The 14,737-nt window shown below is 41.4% G+C and overlaps 1 protein-coding gene across 1 annotated transcript in view; it reads right to left on the minus strand.

Annotated features, from left to right (window-relative positions):
- The window catches only part of nup210 (nucleoporin 210), a 39,429-nt gene extending 25,068 nt beyond the window's left edge, over positions 1-14,361 (minus strand). Inside the window, exons 1-14 of the mRNA XM_048241574.1 lie at positions 13,761-14,361; positions 10,232-10,368; positions 9,622-9,753; positions 8,499-8,595; positions 7,971-8,121; positions 6,955-7,087; positions 6,446-6,604; positions 4,846-4,914; positions 4,518-4,624; positions 3,926-4,066; positions 3,301-3,438; positions 2,888-3,043; positions 1,915-2,116; positions 1,567-1,712 (exon numbers count right to left, since the gene is read on the minus strand). Coding sequence (XP_048097531.1) covers positions 1,567-1,712; positions 1,915-2,116; positions 2,888-3,043; positions 3,301-3,438; positions 3,926-4,066; positions 4,518-4,624; positions 4,846-4,914; positions 6,446-6,604; positions 6,955-7,087; positions 7,971-8,121; positions 8,499-8,595; positions 9,622-9,753; positions 10,232-10,368; positions 13,761-13,936 — 1,944 coding nt within the window. The 5' untranslated portion in view covers positions 13,937-14,361. The remainder of the gene's footprint in view (positions 1-1,566; positions 1,713-1,914; positions 2,117-2,887; positions 3,044-3,300; positions 3,439-3,925; positions 4,067-4,517; positions 4,625-4,845; positions 4,915-6,445; positions 6,605-6,954; positions 7,088-7,970; positions 8,122-8,498; positions 8,596-9,621; positions 9,754-10,231; positions 10,369-13,760) is intronic.
- Positions 14,362-14,737: the final 376 nt, after the last annotated feature.

Consider the following 14,737-nt stretch of genomic DNA (forward strand, 5'->3'; position numbering starts at 1 on the left):
TTATATAGCACAGCAGGGTGGTAGGAAGTCAATCACAGGTACCAGAGGAGTTCAAAACACTCCAAAACCAAGGGGAGGAAACCACATCATTAAACAGCATCAAAAGCCCACAGTGGCCTGAAGGAGACCAATGTGGGAGCCCAGGTCTAAATTAGCTATTATTCTTCCCCAGTTGATGAAAGGTGACTGATCAATGCATTTTCCGTCTGGTTGGCAGGAGAGGGGGGCAGGCTGTCCAAAGTAATCCAATGCTGCCTAATTAGCAAAATGAGTCGACTTCTGGAGAGGCCACGGATTAGAAGAGTGCGGCACAAATGACATTAGCGAGGACAAGGAGGGAAAGCAACGAAATATGGAGGTAGGCAGTGCACGCCACTGGAATAGACAATGAGGAGAGGAGGGCCCATATGGGTGAGCCATCTCCTCAAACTGCACTTAGTTACTTTATATGAGGCTACATTACAATACTTTATATAAGGCTTTACATCACTTTATATTAGGCTCAGCCCATTATCCCTAAACACTGCATGACAATAAATTCAACCATAATAATTAATATTAGGCGTTTGGTAAGAGATAATGTACAGATCGCCAGTCATTATCGGGAAAATAAGTCCCGACAGGGCGAACCGCACCCTGACGCACAGCAGCATCCCCTGAAGGGACTTGAATGAAGTTCCATTGCAAGAAGTGACCGCACTACTTGCGCAGTGATATCGCCACTGTTGCCATTGACAGCGGTCATTATGTTTTCAACGGTAATTACATAAACATAACTGACCGGTAGAACTTTGGGAAATCTCATTCAAGTCAATGGAGCGTTCTACAAGCAAGCTGAATAAAAGAGGTGAATAAATGACTTTATATTAGGCTACTGTACACCAGGTATAAGGTAGGGTTAGATACCGGAAGTCGGAGATCGCATCGGTCAATGATCATAGCAGCAGAAGCTGTTATTGTTCGCAACAGTTCAGCAACAGACTGTTGGACATTAAAGTAATAGTCTATGATGCTGGCAAAATGGTGTTGATATTTGAGATGAGCACACAATGAAATGACATCCTTCCCATCCATGCTGCTGAAGTAATGTGTCGATAGGCCTGTGCACGACAGCTGAATGAACTAAAGGTGGTCGATGGAGAAAGGTGCTGAATTTGATATAAAGTCTATTGGATTAGGATCCCAGGCAGCACCTCTCAGAAGTTGATCTGGAAAGAGTGGCACTTCTAGCCTGGTAAACCAGACCCTGGAATCTTTCAGATTAAGGGTCTGACCACGAGTAATGAAAATGGCTCAATTCGAGGGGCGGCACCAAGCATGCATTTGAAACTCTCACTGCACGCAGTTGGATAACGCTACGACCAATCACAACAATTCACCAGTGTCAGTCATCAGTGTAGCTCGCCTTTGTCCCGCCTACACCGATTTGATTGGTCCCTCTCGCTCGAGAGATAGAAGAAATTTGGATCATTGCTCGTGGCCAGAGTATCTTGCGGGCACAATTCAAATTGTGCTCTCGCGAGAACTCTGGATTTCCAGGGTATGGCACTTCAGGAGCAGACTCACTCTGAGAGGAGGGTAAGCAGCAATGGTGATCTTGGCGCTTAAGTGGACGTTGCCATGGGTGTAGCTAACCACAACGCTGGTGTAGCCGGGAGCCAACGCCTGGGCACGGACCCCGCTGCAGTGGTCTTTACCAGGGGTCAGCCTCTCTGTGAAATACACATGTGAGAGAGAACACACACACACACACACACACACACACACACACACACACACACACAAACAATCATCAGAAGCTCATCTCAGGGAAAGCATGCATAGCGAGTCAAAGATGTGTTTGTGCACACTCGCGCATGTTTGTGTATGCGCGTCTCTGTCTATGGACATCTCTGCGGTAATTAGCGTCCTCACCCTCCAGCATCTGGAAGACGCCCTGGGTCTCTGTCTGCACCTGCAGCTGGAAGTGGGAGCAGTCGCTGAGCATGGCGCGCTCCTCTCCCTCCCCCACGTCCAGCAGGCCAAAGATCCGCAGCGGCAGGTCCAGCACCACACCCACCCGAGCTTCCACTGCACACGGGCTAAACTCCATCCCCACTGGCTCAACCACGTACACCTGCACGGTAGGAGGGAGAGGCAGAGAGAGTGAGAGAGAGAGAGAGAGAGAGAGAGAGAGAGAGAGAGAGAGAGAAAGAAAATGAGAAAGTGTGAAAGAAAGAAAAACAAATAGACACACTTCAGGTGGACAGAGCTGCAGAACTAAAATCTCGTTCTTAGTTTCATAGCACCCACCTGGGTGATGCACAGCAGCCATTATGCACCAGAACACTAACCACACATCAACTTGAGGTGTAGAGTGAGGGAGTGAGGGAATGAGGGAATGAGCCAATTACACTAGGGGGGATTAGAGGACCAGCTTAAATGAGCCAGGCTGGGAATTTAGCCAGGACACCAGAGAACCCCACTTGGAGTCAGGAACTCGAAGGTTTAATGTCTCATGCGAAGGACAGTATCTCCTCCCAGTCACTGTACAGGGACATTCCAAATACCACCCACAACTTCACAAAAATTAGAGACATTTCATTGTTTGAGTCCACCCACATTTAAGCCAAAATGCCCCCACTGTTGCCCAGAAAAGAATTTGTTCAAAATGTCTGGCTTGCAGAGATTAGGGAGTGAGCGAGGGAGCTAGCAAGTGAGAGAAAGAGAGATAGAGAGAGAAAGAAAGAGAGACTGGGAGAGAAGTCATTCAGCTTCATTTAGTAGAATAATTTAGCAGCTTTCATCCTAAGCAACAAACAGTTTCATTGCAAAGCAACACATTTTCATCAGTAAGGGTATAGAACCAAGTTGGATGACATCCCCACCCCACATTCTGGAGTCTCACCCTCATGTCTCCAAAGTGCAGCGAGTTTCGCACGTCACGGGCGTAGATCACACTCATGCCTATGTCACTTATGGTGGTCATCACGCCTTTCACCGTCACCGTGGCAACAGCAGAGTTTGAGGACGTCCAAGTGAAGTTTCCACTCCCTCCTGTAGCCTGTAATTATAATCACCAGCGTGATTAGAAAACCCAACATAATGTGGAACACAATGAACCCATGAAATGAGGTGAGGCAACACTTAGCAATTCAGTCCATAATAGAGTTTGCACACAGAGAAATATCCATTCAAGAGCGCAAAACAATTCCAGAGTTATGGGGAAAACGTATCTGTATCAAACTGTCCTGAGGGCCGCCAAACATGGCGTGTACATTCAAATCAAGCTGGAGAGGCTGCCGAGAGAAATCTTAGTACCTTAATGGTGTACTGGTATGCCCCCTCTTTGGGTTGCCATGGAAATGTCAGAATGCTGGGGGTGAGGACTATGGGGTCGTAGATCTCCACATCCTGCTCATTGCGCACTGGGTTAGGGAGTATGTGGATAACCCCCTTCTGAAACAAAAACAGAAATGCAAATAACATGGGTCAGAGCAGAGCATTAAAAAAATAAGTTGCAAAGCAGAGTGTGCAGTCTTCTCAGGTCAAATGTCTGTATCTCACAAGATTAGTGAAAAGAAAATCATTAAGGTGCCCCACTGAGGCATCTGAAGCCTAGCATCGGCCACTGAAGTAAATAAGGGTACTTCCTCGCTTTATCCAGTTCTACATATATAACTGGAGAAACCGATCAGGCTTCACCTCACTGTATGCTCACTGTGTGCAGAGTGTGTTTCACTAATTCACGGATTGGGATAAATGCAGAGACCAAATTTTCCTCATGGGATCAAAAGAGTATATATACTAATATTTCTACCAAAATAGATGCCCGATAAGTGCCCAAAAAGCGTTGCAATATGGCCGCCGAGTGGAGGGACTTGCCTAAAAGAACTTTGACTGTAGTGAACAAGCATGAAATCCAGCCATTACACCCAGGACTCACCGGATCAACCACAGATTTCAGGACGCCATCAATGACCGCCTGGCCATTTCTCACAGCCTTCACCCGATGGTGCGATCCATTCAGAGAAGATTCCAGCACCTCAAAGTAAGGCTCGGGGAAAACCGTGTCTATCCGAACATTCTGTAAACAGGAGACAAACAAATGGCCTAAAGTCACACAACCAAACAGCTTTACATTAAACTAGAAATGGAACGAACAAAAGCCAGGCAGGCAAAATCATTTCATTACCAACAGAATGCCTAGCAAACAGTAGAGCAGTAAACACTAAAAAAAATAATGTTCAAACATCATGGGAAGACACTAAAATCTAGTTGAATTGATACCTACCAAGACAAAAGAAATCAAGAATACCAAGAACAATACCAAGAAAAGAGTTCCAAATTCGATGGGGTTTTAAATGTTTAGATGATTATTAGTTTATTAACAAAACTTGGTCTGGTTCACATTAACATTTAATGCCTCATTGATGTTTTGGAAGAGACAAATAATTTAAAAAAATGTAAAAATCATTACAGATTTTGCAACGCTTCCACTCCCAACCCGTGCAATTAATAGCCTAATGTAGACTTACATCAGACAAATAAACTTTATTGCTGGATTTATCAAAAACTTCAATGAAGATCTCATAGACTCTTCCCGTCTCAAGGACCCAAACATCGCCTGGGCTGATTTTGAAGCCTGGAAAACAAACAAAGAAAAGAATTCAAATGATGTGATGAAACAACCGTTCATTTCTCAAAAGACGTACCAAATAAATGGTTATTACAAACAATGTCAGATTTCTGTATTAAAAATGCATATTGCAAAATACTGGATTGCGCTGCACAACAAGGCAGTCACATGGCTGATGCAACCAGCTCTAAGCAGCATGAAAGCACTGAACAGGGAAGCTGACAGACCCAAGTATCCAGGCTCCACGACGTACAGGGTGCTGTTGGGAAGTCGAGAAACCCCCTGCATACCAAGGCCTGCACAGCCACGGTTAAGGGAAAGAGGAGTCACATAGCATTAGGGGGATAGAGGGAGACACTCGCTGGGAGTCTAAGCCTTCAGTTCCCCCAACAATTCAAGCCCATTTCTGGAGGAACTGGTAAGTGTGTGTGTATGTGTGTGTGTACACATGCACACCTATCTGAATGTGTGTGTATATGTGTGTGTGTGTGTGTGAGAGAGAAAGAAAAGTGTTTGTCGCGATCGATTTCGTCAGATTAGGACCTGCGAGCTCACATTTCCTTCCAAGTTTACACAGGCCCGCATGCAGATAACCGCTTTGCAGCAGTAGAGAGGAAAACAACCTCGCCTGTAATTCCCCTTATCCCGTCTAAATCCTCCCCCACAATGCATCACCCCCATTCTCCCCTCCATTCTCCCCTCCTTGTCTGCACTTACAGCAAAACATCTCCCCACATGTGGTCTCTTATCTCATCATGCAAACCTGCCAGCTCACAATGCGCATGTTTATCAGCCTGTGCATATGCTCATCATAGATACACCCACAACTTCAACATTGCTGGCATGTTGCCCTTACTAACTGACACACACACACACACACACACACACACACACACACACACACACACACCAGCAAAGGTGTACATCACTTATCACCGTGTTCTTATTCTGTTACAGGATGCATGCAAGGTCGCAAACATCACTCAACCTGACACTGTGATGTTCACATTTCATGATGAAAGCATGGTACGATTATCCTGGCTGACACCAGACCGATTCTCAAATTTCAATTGAGATTGAGAATGGGTCTGGGAATGGTTCGTTCTCTTCTTATATCCAAGGGGCGTAACCAGTGGTGAAATTAAACTTAAATGTGTACATTTTTGAATTGGTACTAAAGATTTTTGGAAGTACAGCAAACACATCTTTCATGTAAACAAAGGTTTCAAATGCAGTTTCCTCAATTCCGAAGATGATGCAAGTCTGTCATTTAATGCTGACGCCATCAGCTCAACCATTATTTATGTTCAACAGTGCTCCTAACAGGGTTCCGACTCTACGTCAAGTGTAAAATTCCATGACTTTTCCCTGACAAATACCCTGAATTTCGATGACCTATAATGAGATAAAATTTCAGAGCAGCGATGTAGTGTGACTATTTTAGAGTGGAATATGAATAAATGGGCACTGAATAAACAAAGTTAGGCTAACCATCAGCACAAGCAGTAAAGCTAATAACCGGATATACACCAATTCTGCATGGAAATATATTTATATTAATGTGTTTTGGCAAGTATATTCTAAACTGCCATCACAAAATTCCCTGATATTCCATGACTTTGCCCCAAATATGATAAAATACCCTGACTTTCCATGTCTGGAATAGACTTTATCAAAATTCCACGATATTCCAGAAATTCCATGACCCGTGGGAACCCGGTCCTAAAAGTACTTCCCTATCAGTCATGGTATACAGCCCAACCCCATAGCGTAAACATGATACATTTCACAGATTCAACCTAAGACTGGTGTCTGTGTGAAGGATACTCTTGTGATCGAGCACAATGTTTGTGTACCCCAGCTGACCAGCGTGGACGGTGGATGTGCTCTGGTCCAGAGTGGCAACAGGGAGATCTTGGTTACCGCCGGCCCAGAGAACACTGTTCCTCAGGCTGAGCTCGTACTGGTCACAGGGCATGGACAGTTCTACAAACAGAGACGTGTTTGAGGAAAGAAAAGAAAAGAGAGGGAGTCAACCAAAGCAAGATGGTGAGCATAATCTGTTGATATCTAAAAAAAACATGTTCGTCACTCTGGATGCCTGCTAAATTTGTTTGTTTGTTTAATTTAAGGCCATTACTAAGGCTATTTAGTGGCCAGAGCGTTGTGTGTTATAGAAGCTTAAATATGTTTTTTAAAATCTATGCTAGTAAGAAATTCTAAAACCTTCAAAGGTGGGACCTTACTAAAAACATCAGCTATAGAATTTTGGTGATAAAAATGTTATCTGCCTGCTAAATACCATAATCCTAAAGACACCATAACGAAAAGCCCACCTGTGAGTTTCCCCTGTCGGATCTTCTGGACTTTGTATCTTATGGACGTGCCGGCGAGGAGGTAGATGACGGACGCAGGGTTCAAAAGGATGTTCTCCAGGATCAGAAGTCTCACCTCTGCTGGATCTACATCCTACACAGGAAAGATGGACAGGCCAGAGAACTTTTCAAGATATGAAGATATAGTTTTATGCAGTTTTTGTATGTTTAGATGTACTGTATGAGCTTAGATTACATTGCTTAAAAGCAAACAGACTAAAGTTTAGGAACCACCTTATTCCTAACAGATGATGATAATAAGAATGTACCATGTTAGATTAAAATATCAAACTGCCTTTCAGAACTGAATGGCTAAATACAAACAAAATGACATAACTTGAATAAATCATAACAAATAATATGTTCCTTGGAAACCTTGGAAATATCTTGTATTTGACAAACTTTTAGACACACACACAAGTCAATGATATCCAGCTTCAAGCATTTAAAAAAGGCAACCGTATTATTTCATGCTTGGTCTATTGGATTAAGTTGGTTTCATATTGCTGATGTCATGCCAGTCAGATCACATCTCCTCCTGTGGAGACGGCTCCCTCCTCCATCTCCCCCATCAGACACCGGTACCGCCATCAGAATCAGCATCAGTAGCACTGGAGTTGACTGAGGAGCCGACGCTGTCACCCTTACGCAAGCTACACATGCTATTTATAGCCCTCCCTACGCCTCAAGGGACCGCGCGCACGGAGCCACAGGCTGCCATTGTGCAGGAAATAAATTCAGCTGAGCTCAATTACTCTGACTTCAAATGAAATAGGGGGAGGAATGTGGGGTGGGGATGGGAGAAGTGGGGTGGGGTAGAGAGGGCCTAGGAAATGCAAAAACGTTTAATAACATGATGTCACCACACAATCGTTTCTCTAACGAATTCCTAGAAATATTTCTCGTTGGAGAGATAAATGATGCTGAGGTCAGAGGGAGCATGCCACTGAAGTCAAAATCGTACAACTACAACTGACCTTGTAGAGAGGTTCTTGGATCTTGGCTTTCAGCTTTGCGTGTCCAGTTTTAATGCCAGACACCAAGATCATATCTCCCTGTCTGCCAACCCGTTCCATCTCAGAGATGTAGCTCAGAGGAGTGTATGTTGATTCAGAAAATTTGAGAACTCTGAAGACAAATGAAAATGGTTATATACATCACCACACAAACAGAGCCAATTACAACCAACCCACCCCAAGGTAGAGAATACTGTGATTGAAAGGCTTATGGCTGTGAAAAGATTGGATTGTTCAAATCAAACACAAACAATGGCAGCATAACAGCACTGAGAAAAACAGGAACTGTGTTGACCTTCAGAAAGAGTCAAGTTAATTAGTTCATTGCCTTATGGCTCATACTGTACATAAATATTTAAGACAAAGATACAAAATCTTCTCATGTCTGTCTATATGTCTGTCTCCACAGTTCTCCACCATTATCCTCTTGCCTTAATGGCACTGATTTATGGATATTTTGTCATTTCAGATGCCATCAATCAATCATACCGCAATGAGGAGTGGATATCAGAAAAGGCGGCCGTCGCCGCATCTTTCACAATGGTCCAGTCAAACACCAGGCCGGCCAGAGTACTGAAAGTGTTGCCTGCAGACACATGAGTCAGACATAGTGGTTCAGTGGCAGACATGAAGAAACCTACTACAAGCGTTAAACATTAGTCAGTGAAAATAAGTCCTATTCAAGCACCGTAGTTGATCTTGTTGGTACAATAGCTTATTAGTTCCCATTGTTGACACAGCTGAAAGGTGTTGGTACAGCATGAAGAGGTGGTGAAAAGCGTGTTTAAATCAAGCCACACCCAGTAGTAAATGTAAACATAAAATATGACTGTCAACTTAGACAAAGATCAAACGAAGAATTTGCGTAACGTTAAACGACACAAGCCAAACAAATGTCAGACTAACCGGAGTCTCAACAGCCACTATGATGTATGGGGCGCAATGCCACTATAGTCTGCAATGTCACTATAGTCTGCTATTGGGGTAGAACAATACAATTGAATCAAGATATTTTCACAATAAAAGCAGTATTTTTGGGACCATCTGATTAAGCTGTCCAAGTTCTAAGCTTTGAGTGCAAGGTATACAAACTCTTCAAGTTGAACTTGGAGAGCAATCATGAGAGAAGTCAGTCATCACAGGATTAAGTCAATGCTCCGCTGTACAGACAGGTTCAAAAGAAGAGAAAAAAAGCAGACAAAGAATACACACTGAACCAAGCCTCAAGATGACTGTTTTTTTTAGAATGAATCAGGGTTTAGTACAAGGTGACTTCCAAAACACAGACCAAGAAAAGATTTACCTGTTTGACCAGCCCTGGGGAAGATGAGGCAAAAAAACCTTCCCTAGGGGTACTACATTTGTCTCTAAGGTCAACTAAGGTCTTTAGTCACATAAAATCTGACAAATGAAAATATACGGTCCTGTTTTAATTCAGTTTCGACACAGACTCACAATGGCGGAGTCGGGTGTAAAACCCAGGCCAACCGATTGTGAGAATGGCCATCGCACCAACAAATCATGGCGGTGCGTGTGAGGTGCGTGTGGTTCCAGTATCAGTATAGTGTTAGATCAAAAAGGAACAACACAGACACAGGTAAGGGGAACCTACCCTCGGAGTCAATAGCATGGATCTTCAGCGCCAAGGGCGAGTCTTCCAGGTGCAGTTCTCGTGTGGTGGACACAATCTGAATCTCGTTGATGACGTCCACTATAGCATCGCAGCGCAGGACCTGACCAGTCACTAAGAGAAGAAAACATGCAGCCATAAAACAAGCAGTCATAAAATGTGTACAAAACCAATATCATACCATTACAACAGTTCACCATTAACAGTATGTCTGTAGATAGGTCTGGCATTACTTTGCATAATTGATTATACAGCACAGACATTAAACTATTACTAAACTATTACATACTGATAGGCATTTGCAAGCATTTTCTGTATTTATTTTACTTATGGATCCATGGACAATCAACAAAGACATCTTTTTCTCCATTGCACACTCTTTCTAAGAAAGCCATCGATTTATGGGATAGATGGGAGTATTGGGATGGCCACTCTGTTTAACTCAGATATTCAGTTTAGAACTGAAGGTCAGCCTCTATACAACAACTAAAAAACATACAAGCATGAGTCATGACATGCAACAAAGGGATATGAATTCTGCGCTACATACACACACACACACACACACACACACACACACACACACACTCACAGATGTCCTCAGCTAAAATAATACTGGTCAGTCTGGCGGGCTGGGTAGAGCGTGCCTGCAGAACGGCCTTCTGGGAACAATGTCGTTCATCAGCATCTAGTGCGTCAATGCTGGCAACCTCAGGCCTGTTTGACGACCTGCAAGACAGGAAACAAGTCAAAGCATATAACCTTGGTGTAACACTTTAAAATAGGTTGCGACACTATCTGAAATTCTCCACGGTATTAGTGAGATTCTAAGTATAAACACTTGTACAATGTTACAACACTGACATGTACAATGTTGCATCATGGGTCATCCCATGTCAAATCAGACAGTTTTGTTCCACTCCAAAGTTTTTGTACATTTTTTCACCCTTAACTATTAATCAATTTTACACTCTCAAAAATGGAGGCCATATTCAGGCATTAATATCTCAAAAAGCTTCATTTCAAGCCTGCCCAAACTTTCCAGGACGGAAGAGAAACATGTCCACAGTATGACTGGACCATTAAAGGTTTGTACTGCATCCCCATTAGTTTTATATGAGGCCCTAGATTTGGAACAAAATGCAAAACGTGATACTGGCGTCTTGTAAACTATGTTTTGTATCCACATGGCATCAATCAGCATTTTGTCTGCAAATACAATACATACATGGGCCTATCTTTGCTGTAAATAAATGTACACATTCTTCGGACTGTCATTTTTTTATGTTTGCAGGTGTTTTACCACAGTCACTTTTGATTTTGTCTATAGAATCATCCCCTCTCGTCTCTGATTGGGCAGGTAATCTGCCAACCGATGGAAACGTTACTGAATGTTAGTATGGCGTTCCAGACTAGTACCTCCCTGAAAGGAGATCTAGGTGGGTGTGACCAGGCTACAACATTTGCCCTTTGTACACTAAATGTCCATACGTGTGGGTAGATGACAAATAGCAGAATTCAGACTGTCCATGTGTCACACACTTATAAAAAATGCCAATTGTTAAGAATTGATATGGAAATGTTGTAGGTCTGGTAGGTTCAAGTTCTGTCATATTAAATTTATTGGATTTGTATTTCACTTTTGACTTAAAATAATCATCCAAACATAAAAAATGTCATATGGTGTGACTGTCCACCATGTGTGCGAACTTCCTAAAAAGAGTGTATATCAAATAAAAAGTATAATTACTTTAAAGTTTTACCATGCATATAAAATAATTGGATGTTTTTTACAACCACAAAAAGTTTTGATGTTTATGCATGCTGTCCAACTAAGTTATAATCAAATATATTTTGTCCATAAAATGGTTGTCATATGGCGTGACACTATATTGTATATTTTGACTGGGCATTCATTTGGACATTATTATTGTGAAGAGGACCCTGCTTAATCAGGAAGTAACAATAGAATGTCAGGAGTAATTGGCATGGTCAAGAGGTGAGTTCTGCTTTTTAGATTTTTATATAAAAAGCTTTGAATTGGACATCATCAATCGTGGCCAAATTTTAGTGTCTTATGGTGTGACATCATTTGCCTAAAAAGTAGCTATTTTCCACAAATATTCTTCATGAATTCTTAAAAAGCACTGCTGCCATGTGGTCAGTTGCATGTTAAATAATAGTTAGCTGTATTTAACTGTCTAGAAAATTAGCTTAACTGTCAAAATGCCATATAGTGTGACGCTGCATCATATGGTGTGACAGCTTTTTTCAAGTCACACTATATGACATTTCTGTCACACCATATGACCAAATTGCATTTTTACATAAAAGTTCTTGTAAAAATATGTTTTAAATTCATATATTATATGTTTTTTGTTAAATCTGTGATAATTGGGAAAAAAATGTATCTGTACAATTCATATTTCTCATACTTTTTTCTTTCATGTTACCATGCCATGTAAGTTTAAAAAATAAATACTAAACTTTCATCTATTTTGCTGTTACACGCATACACCATTCATAGAGTGACTTCAAAATTCATTGTTAATGATTTTATTGTCATTAAAAACCCTGTTTTGCTCTGACACATGGTGGAGTGGTGCAGTTCATCATATGGTGTGACACCATGTCATTTGGTGTGACATTAAATAATGTCACAAAAAAGACTTTATAATTGAAAAATCATTAAAACATCAATAGCACATAAAGGAAATGGTATCTGCAAGAACCTCAAGAATTTTGAGTGAGTTCTTACAAGAAATATCAGAATTAAGCTAAAATATCTGGTTACACTTAGGAGCATTCTCCACCTTGACAAAATAACTTGTTAAATTTTAGGTTTTTCTTCTAAATATTCATAAGGAAATGTTGCAAATCAAAGCAAACGTGATTAAAATGTACAGTGACATAAATTAAAGTAGAAAAAAGTATCTAATTTTCATTTTATTTCAAATTATTTTCACGTCACACCATATGACAATTTTAGGCACTAACATGACAAATTGACATATAAATATATATTTCACTTCTTTTAAAAAAAAAAAAAAATGTATATTAGTCAAGTTTAGAGATACAGCAACACATATAAACAATTTTTAGGGATGATATTTGAAGTTTTTTTAAATTCCTTTTTTCAGGCTTATGTCATCCACCCGTGTACACTAAATGTCCATACACTTAGTTACTACCGCATAGATTTTCATATTCCTACTCACTAGTCTACCCCATATCCCATTTCAATCATCTGAAAATGACAGAAAAAAAAACACAAACTTCCCATGTTTAATACTTAAATGGTATATGTGGAGAGCTCAAATATTGGCACATTAATAAAATATTTAAACAAAGCAACAACCATCTAATTTGATACGGAAAGACCCATCAATAGATACAATCAGAACAAAACAAATTTCAGAAACATAATCAATGGTTTTCTTGTCCACACTTTGCCATCAATGTTTCTCTATAATGACTTTTCAAGACATGGATAGTTAAAAATAGTTTAATTATTCATTAATAGTAGAAAATAAGGGTGAAGTTCTTCTGAAAAAGAAAAATGCCTGCAGTTTGCGGGCCAGATGTAGACCCAGTTATGTGGGCACACTATCTTCTACTGCACACAGGATGCAGCCTTAACCACACCTACGTGTGATGGCACCTTTGGTTTTAAAGTAGACATACAGAAGATGCAGTGCTGTTAGCACAAAGTAACTAACTATGTAACTAACAATGTTTATAAAAGGACAGCATGGATCTGTAAACACTGGAATATGCCCCTTGTGGGATATCAGATGAGCACTCGCGCTCAACAGGAAATCAAAGCAGGCGTGGTGAAAGACTGCGGGTGCCAAAGGGCAAATTTCACTCGCCTGATTTGAATAATCTGATTTTGACAGCGGGGAAAAAAGAATGCCATTGAGGAAAGACCAGGTGGACTTCGAGTTATTTTTGGCAGTAGGCTAGCCTACATGCAACGTCTGGCGTGGAGACCACGTTGGGTCACATTCAGTGTCCTACAGTACACGACCCAGTCACCCGACACATGTGTGAGGCATGTAGATAGGCAATGACTTCCCCATCTAGACAGATAGCCTTACAGAGTAGACATAAGCACTTACCATCGGTAACATCCTTCAGTCGCTTCCAGTGTATAGTTGATTCTGGTGCTTCTAGCAAGTGGAAGTAAAACTTTGGGGATATTTAGCTTGGATGAGGCACTTGTTCCTTGGAAAAAAATGCTAGCCGATAATAAGAGGAGCACTACTAAGATTGTTTGAACGAGTGGATTCGCCATGTCTTATCGCGTCCAAGTTCACCGGCGAGAAGGAAAAGAATAAATGAATTACAGGTTGATTTTCAGATTAAACCGTGAGTCTGTCTCCTTTTTAAATGTTCTTCAAGCGCGATAGACCGACATTCCTTCCAAAACAGTAGAAAACAATATTCACATTTGACCACGTTTTTCAATAGCCGACTCTACAAAGTTTCAATGTCTGGACGGCTTGCTGCTGCTGCGAGACAGCATGACAGCAACTGTTACCTTTGCCTCGTTATTACACTGTTCTGTTACATTAAGAGTCTCCATGAATGAACCTGAGGGTGTCCGCCTAAATTTACAGGTCCAAATGTCATGGAAGTAAAAGACGGTTCTACAGAGTTTTTAAAATAATATGTACAGTAGAGTTATTGTAGAAATACCCGCCATAGCATAGTATTGAAGCGGCTTATTGCATGCTGGGAATCGCATGTCGTCACACAAAGAGGAGGGCTTCCTGAGTCGTCTTATCAAAATCTTTTAAAGGCACAGTGTTTTTTGTTTCTTTTGGCTGTAGCATAGGCCTAGTCCAAGTAAACAAATGGCTCATAGATATTTCCCTACGTCACGACCGCGACTGTGATGGTGATAGTGTCAGCTGTGGATACCTGTTTCAATTAGATAAAAGACTGCATGATAATGTCTGTTGAAGGTAGGCCTATGGGTTAGTCCGTTTTCTTTTGGTGTTGCTGTTGTTGACAGAATGCTTCTTGATTTACAATAAGCCGTTATGTAACTAAATGCTAGATAAAAGCCTATAGCATGTTTCTCAGTTTTACT

Source organism: Alosa alosa, chromosome 4 (assembly GCF_017589495.1).
Source record: "Alosa alosa isolate M-15738 ecotype Scorff River chromosome 4, AALO_Geno_1.1, whole genome shotgun sequence".
Taxonomy (NCBI): domain Eukaryota; kingdom Metazoa; phylum Chordata; class Actinopteri; order Clupeiformes; family Clupeidae; genus Alosa; species Alosa alosa.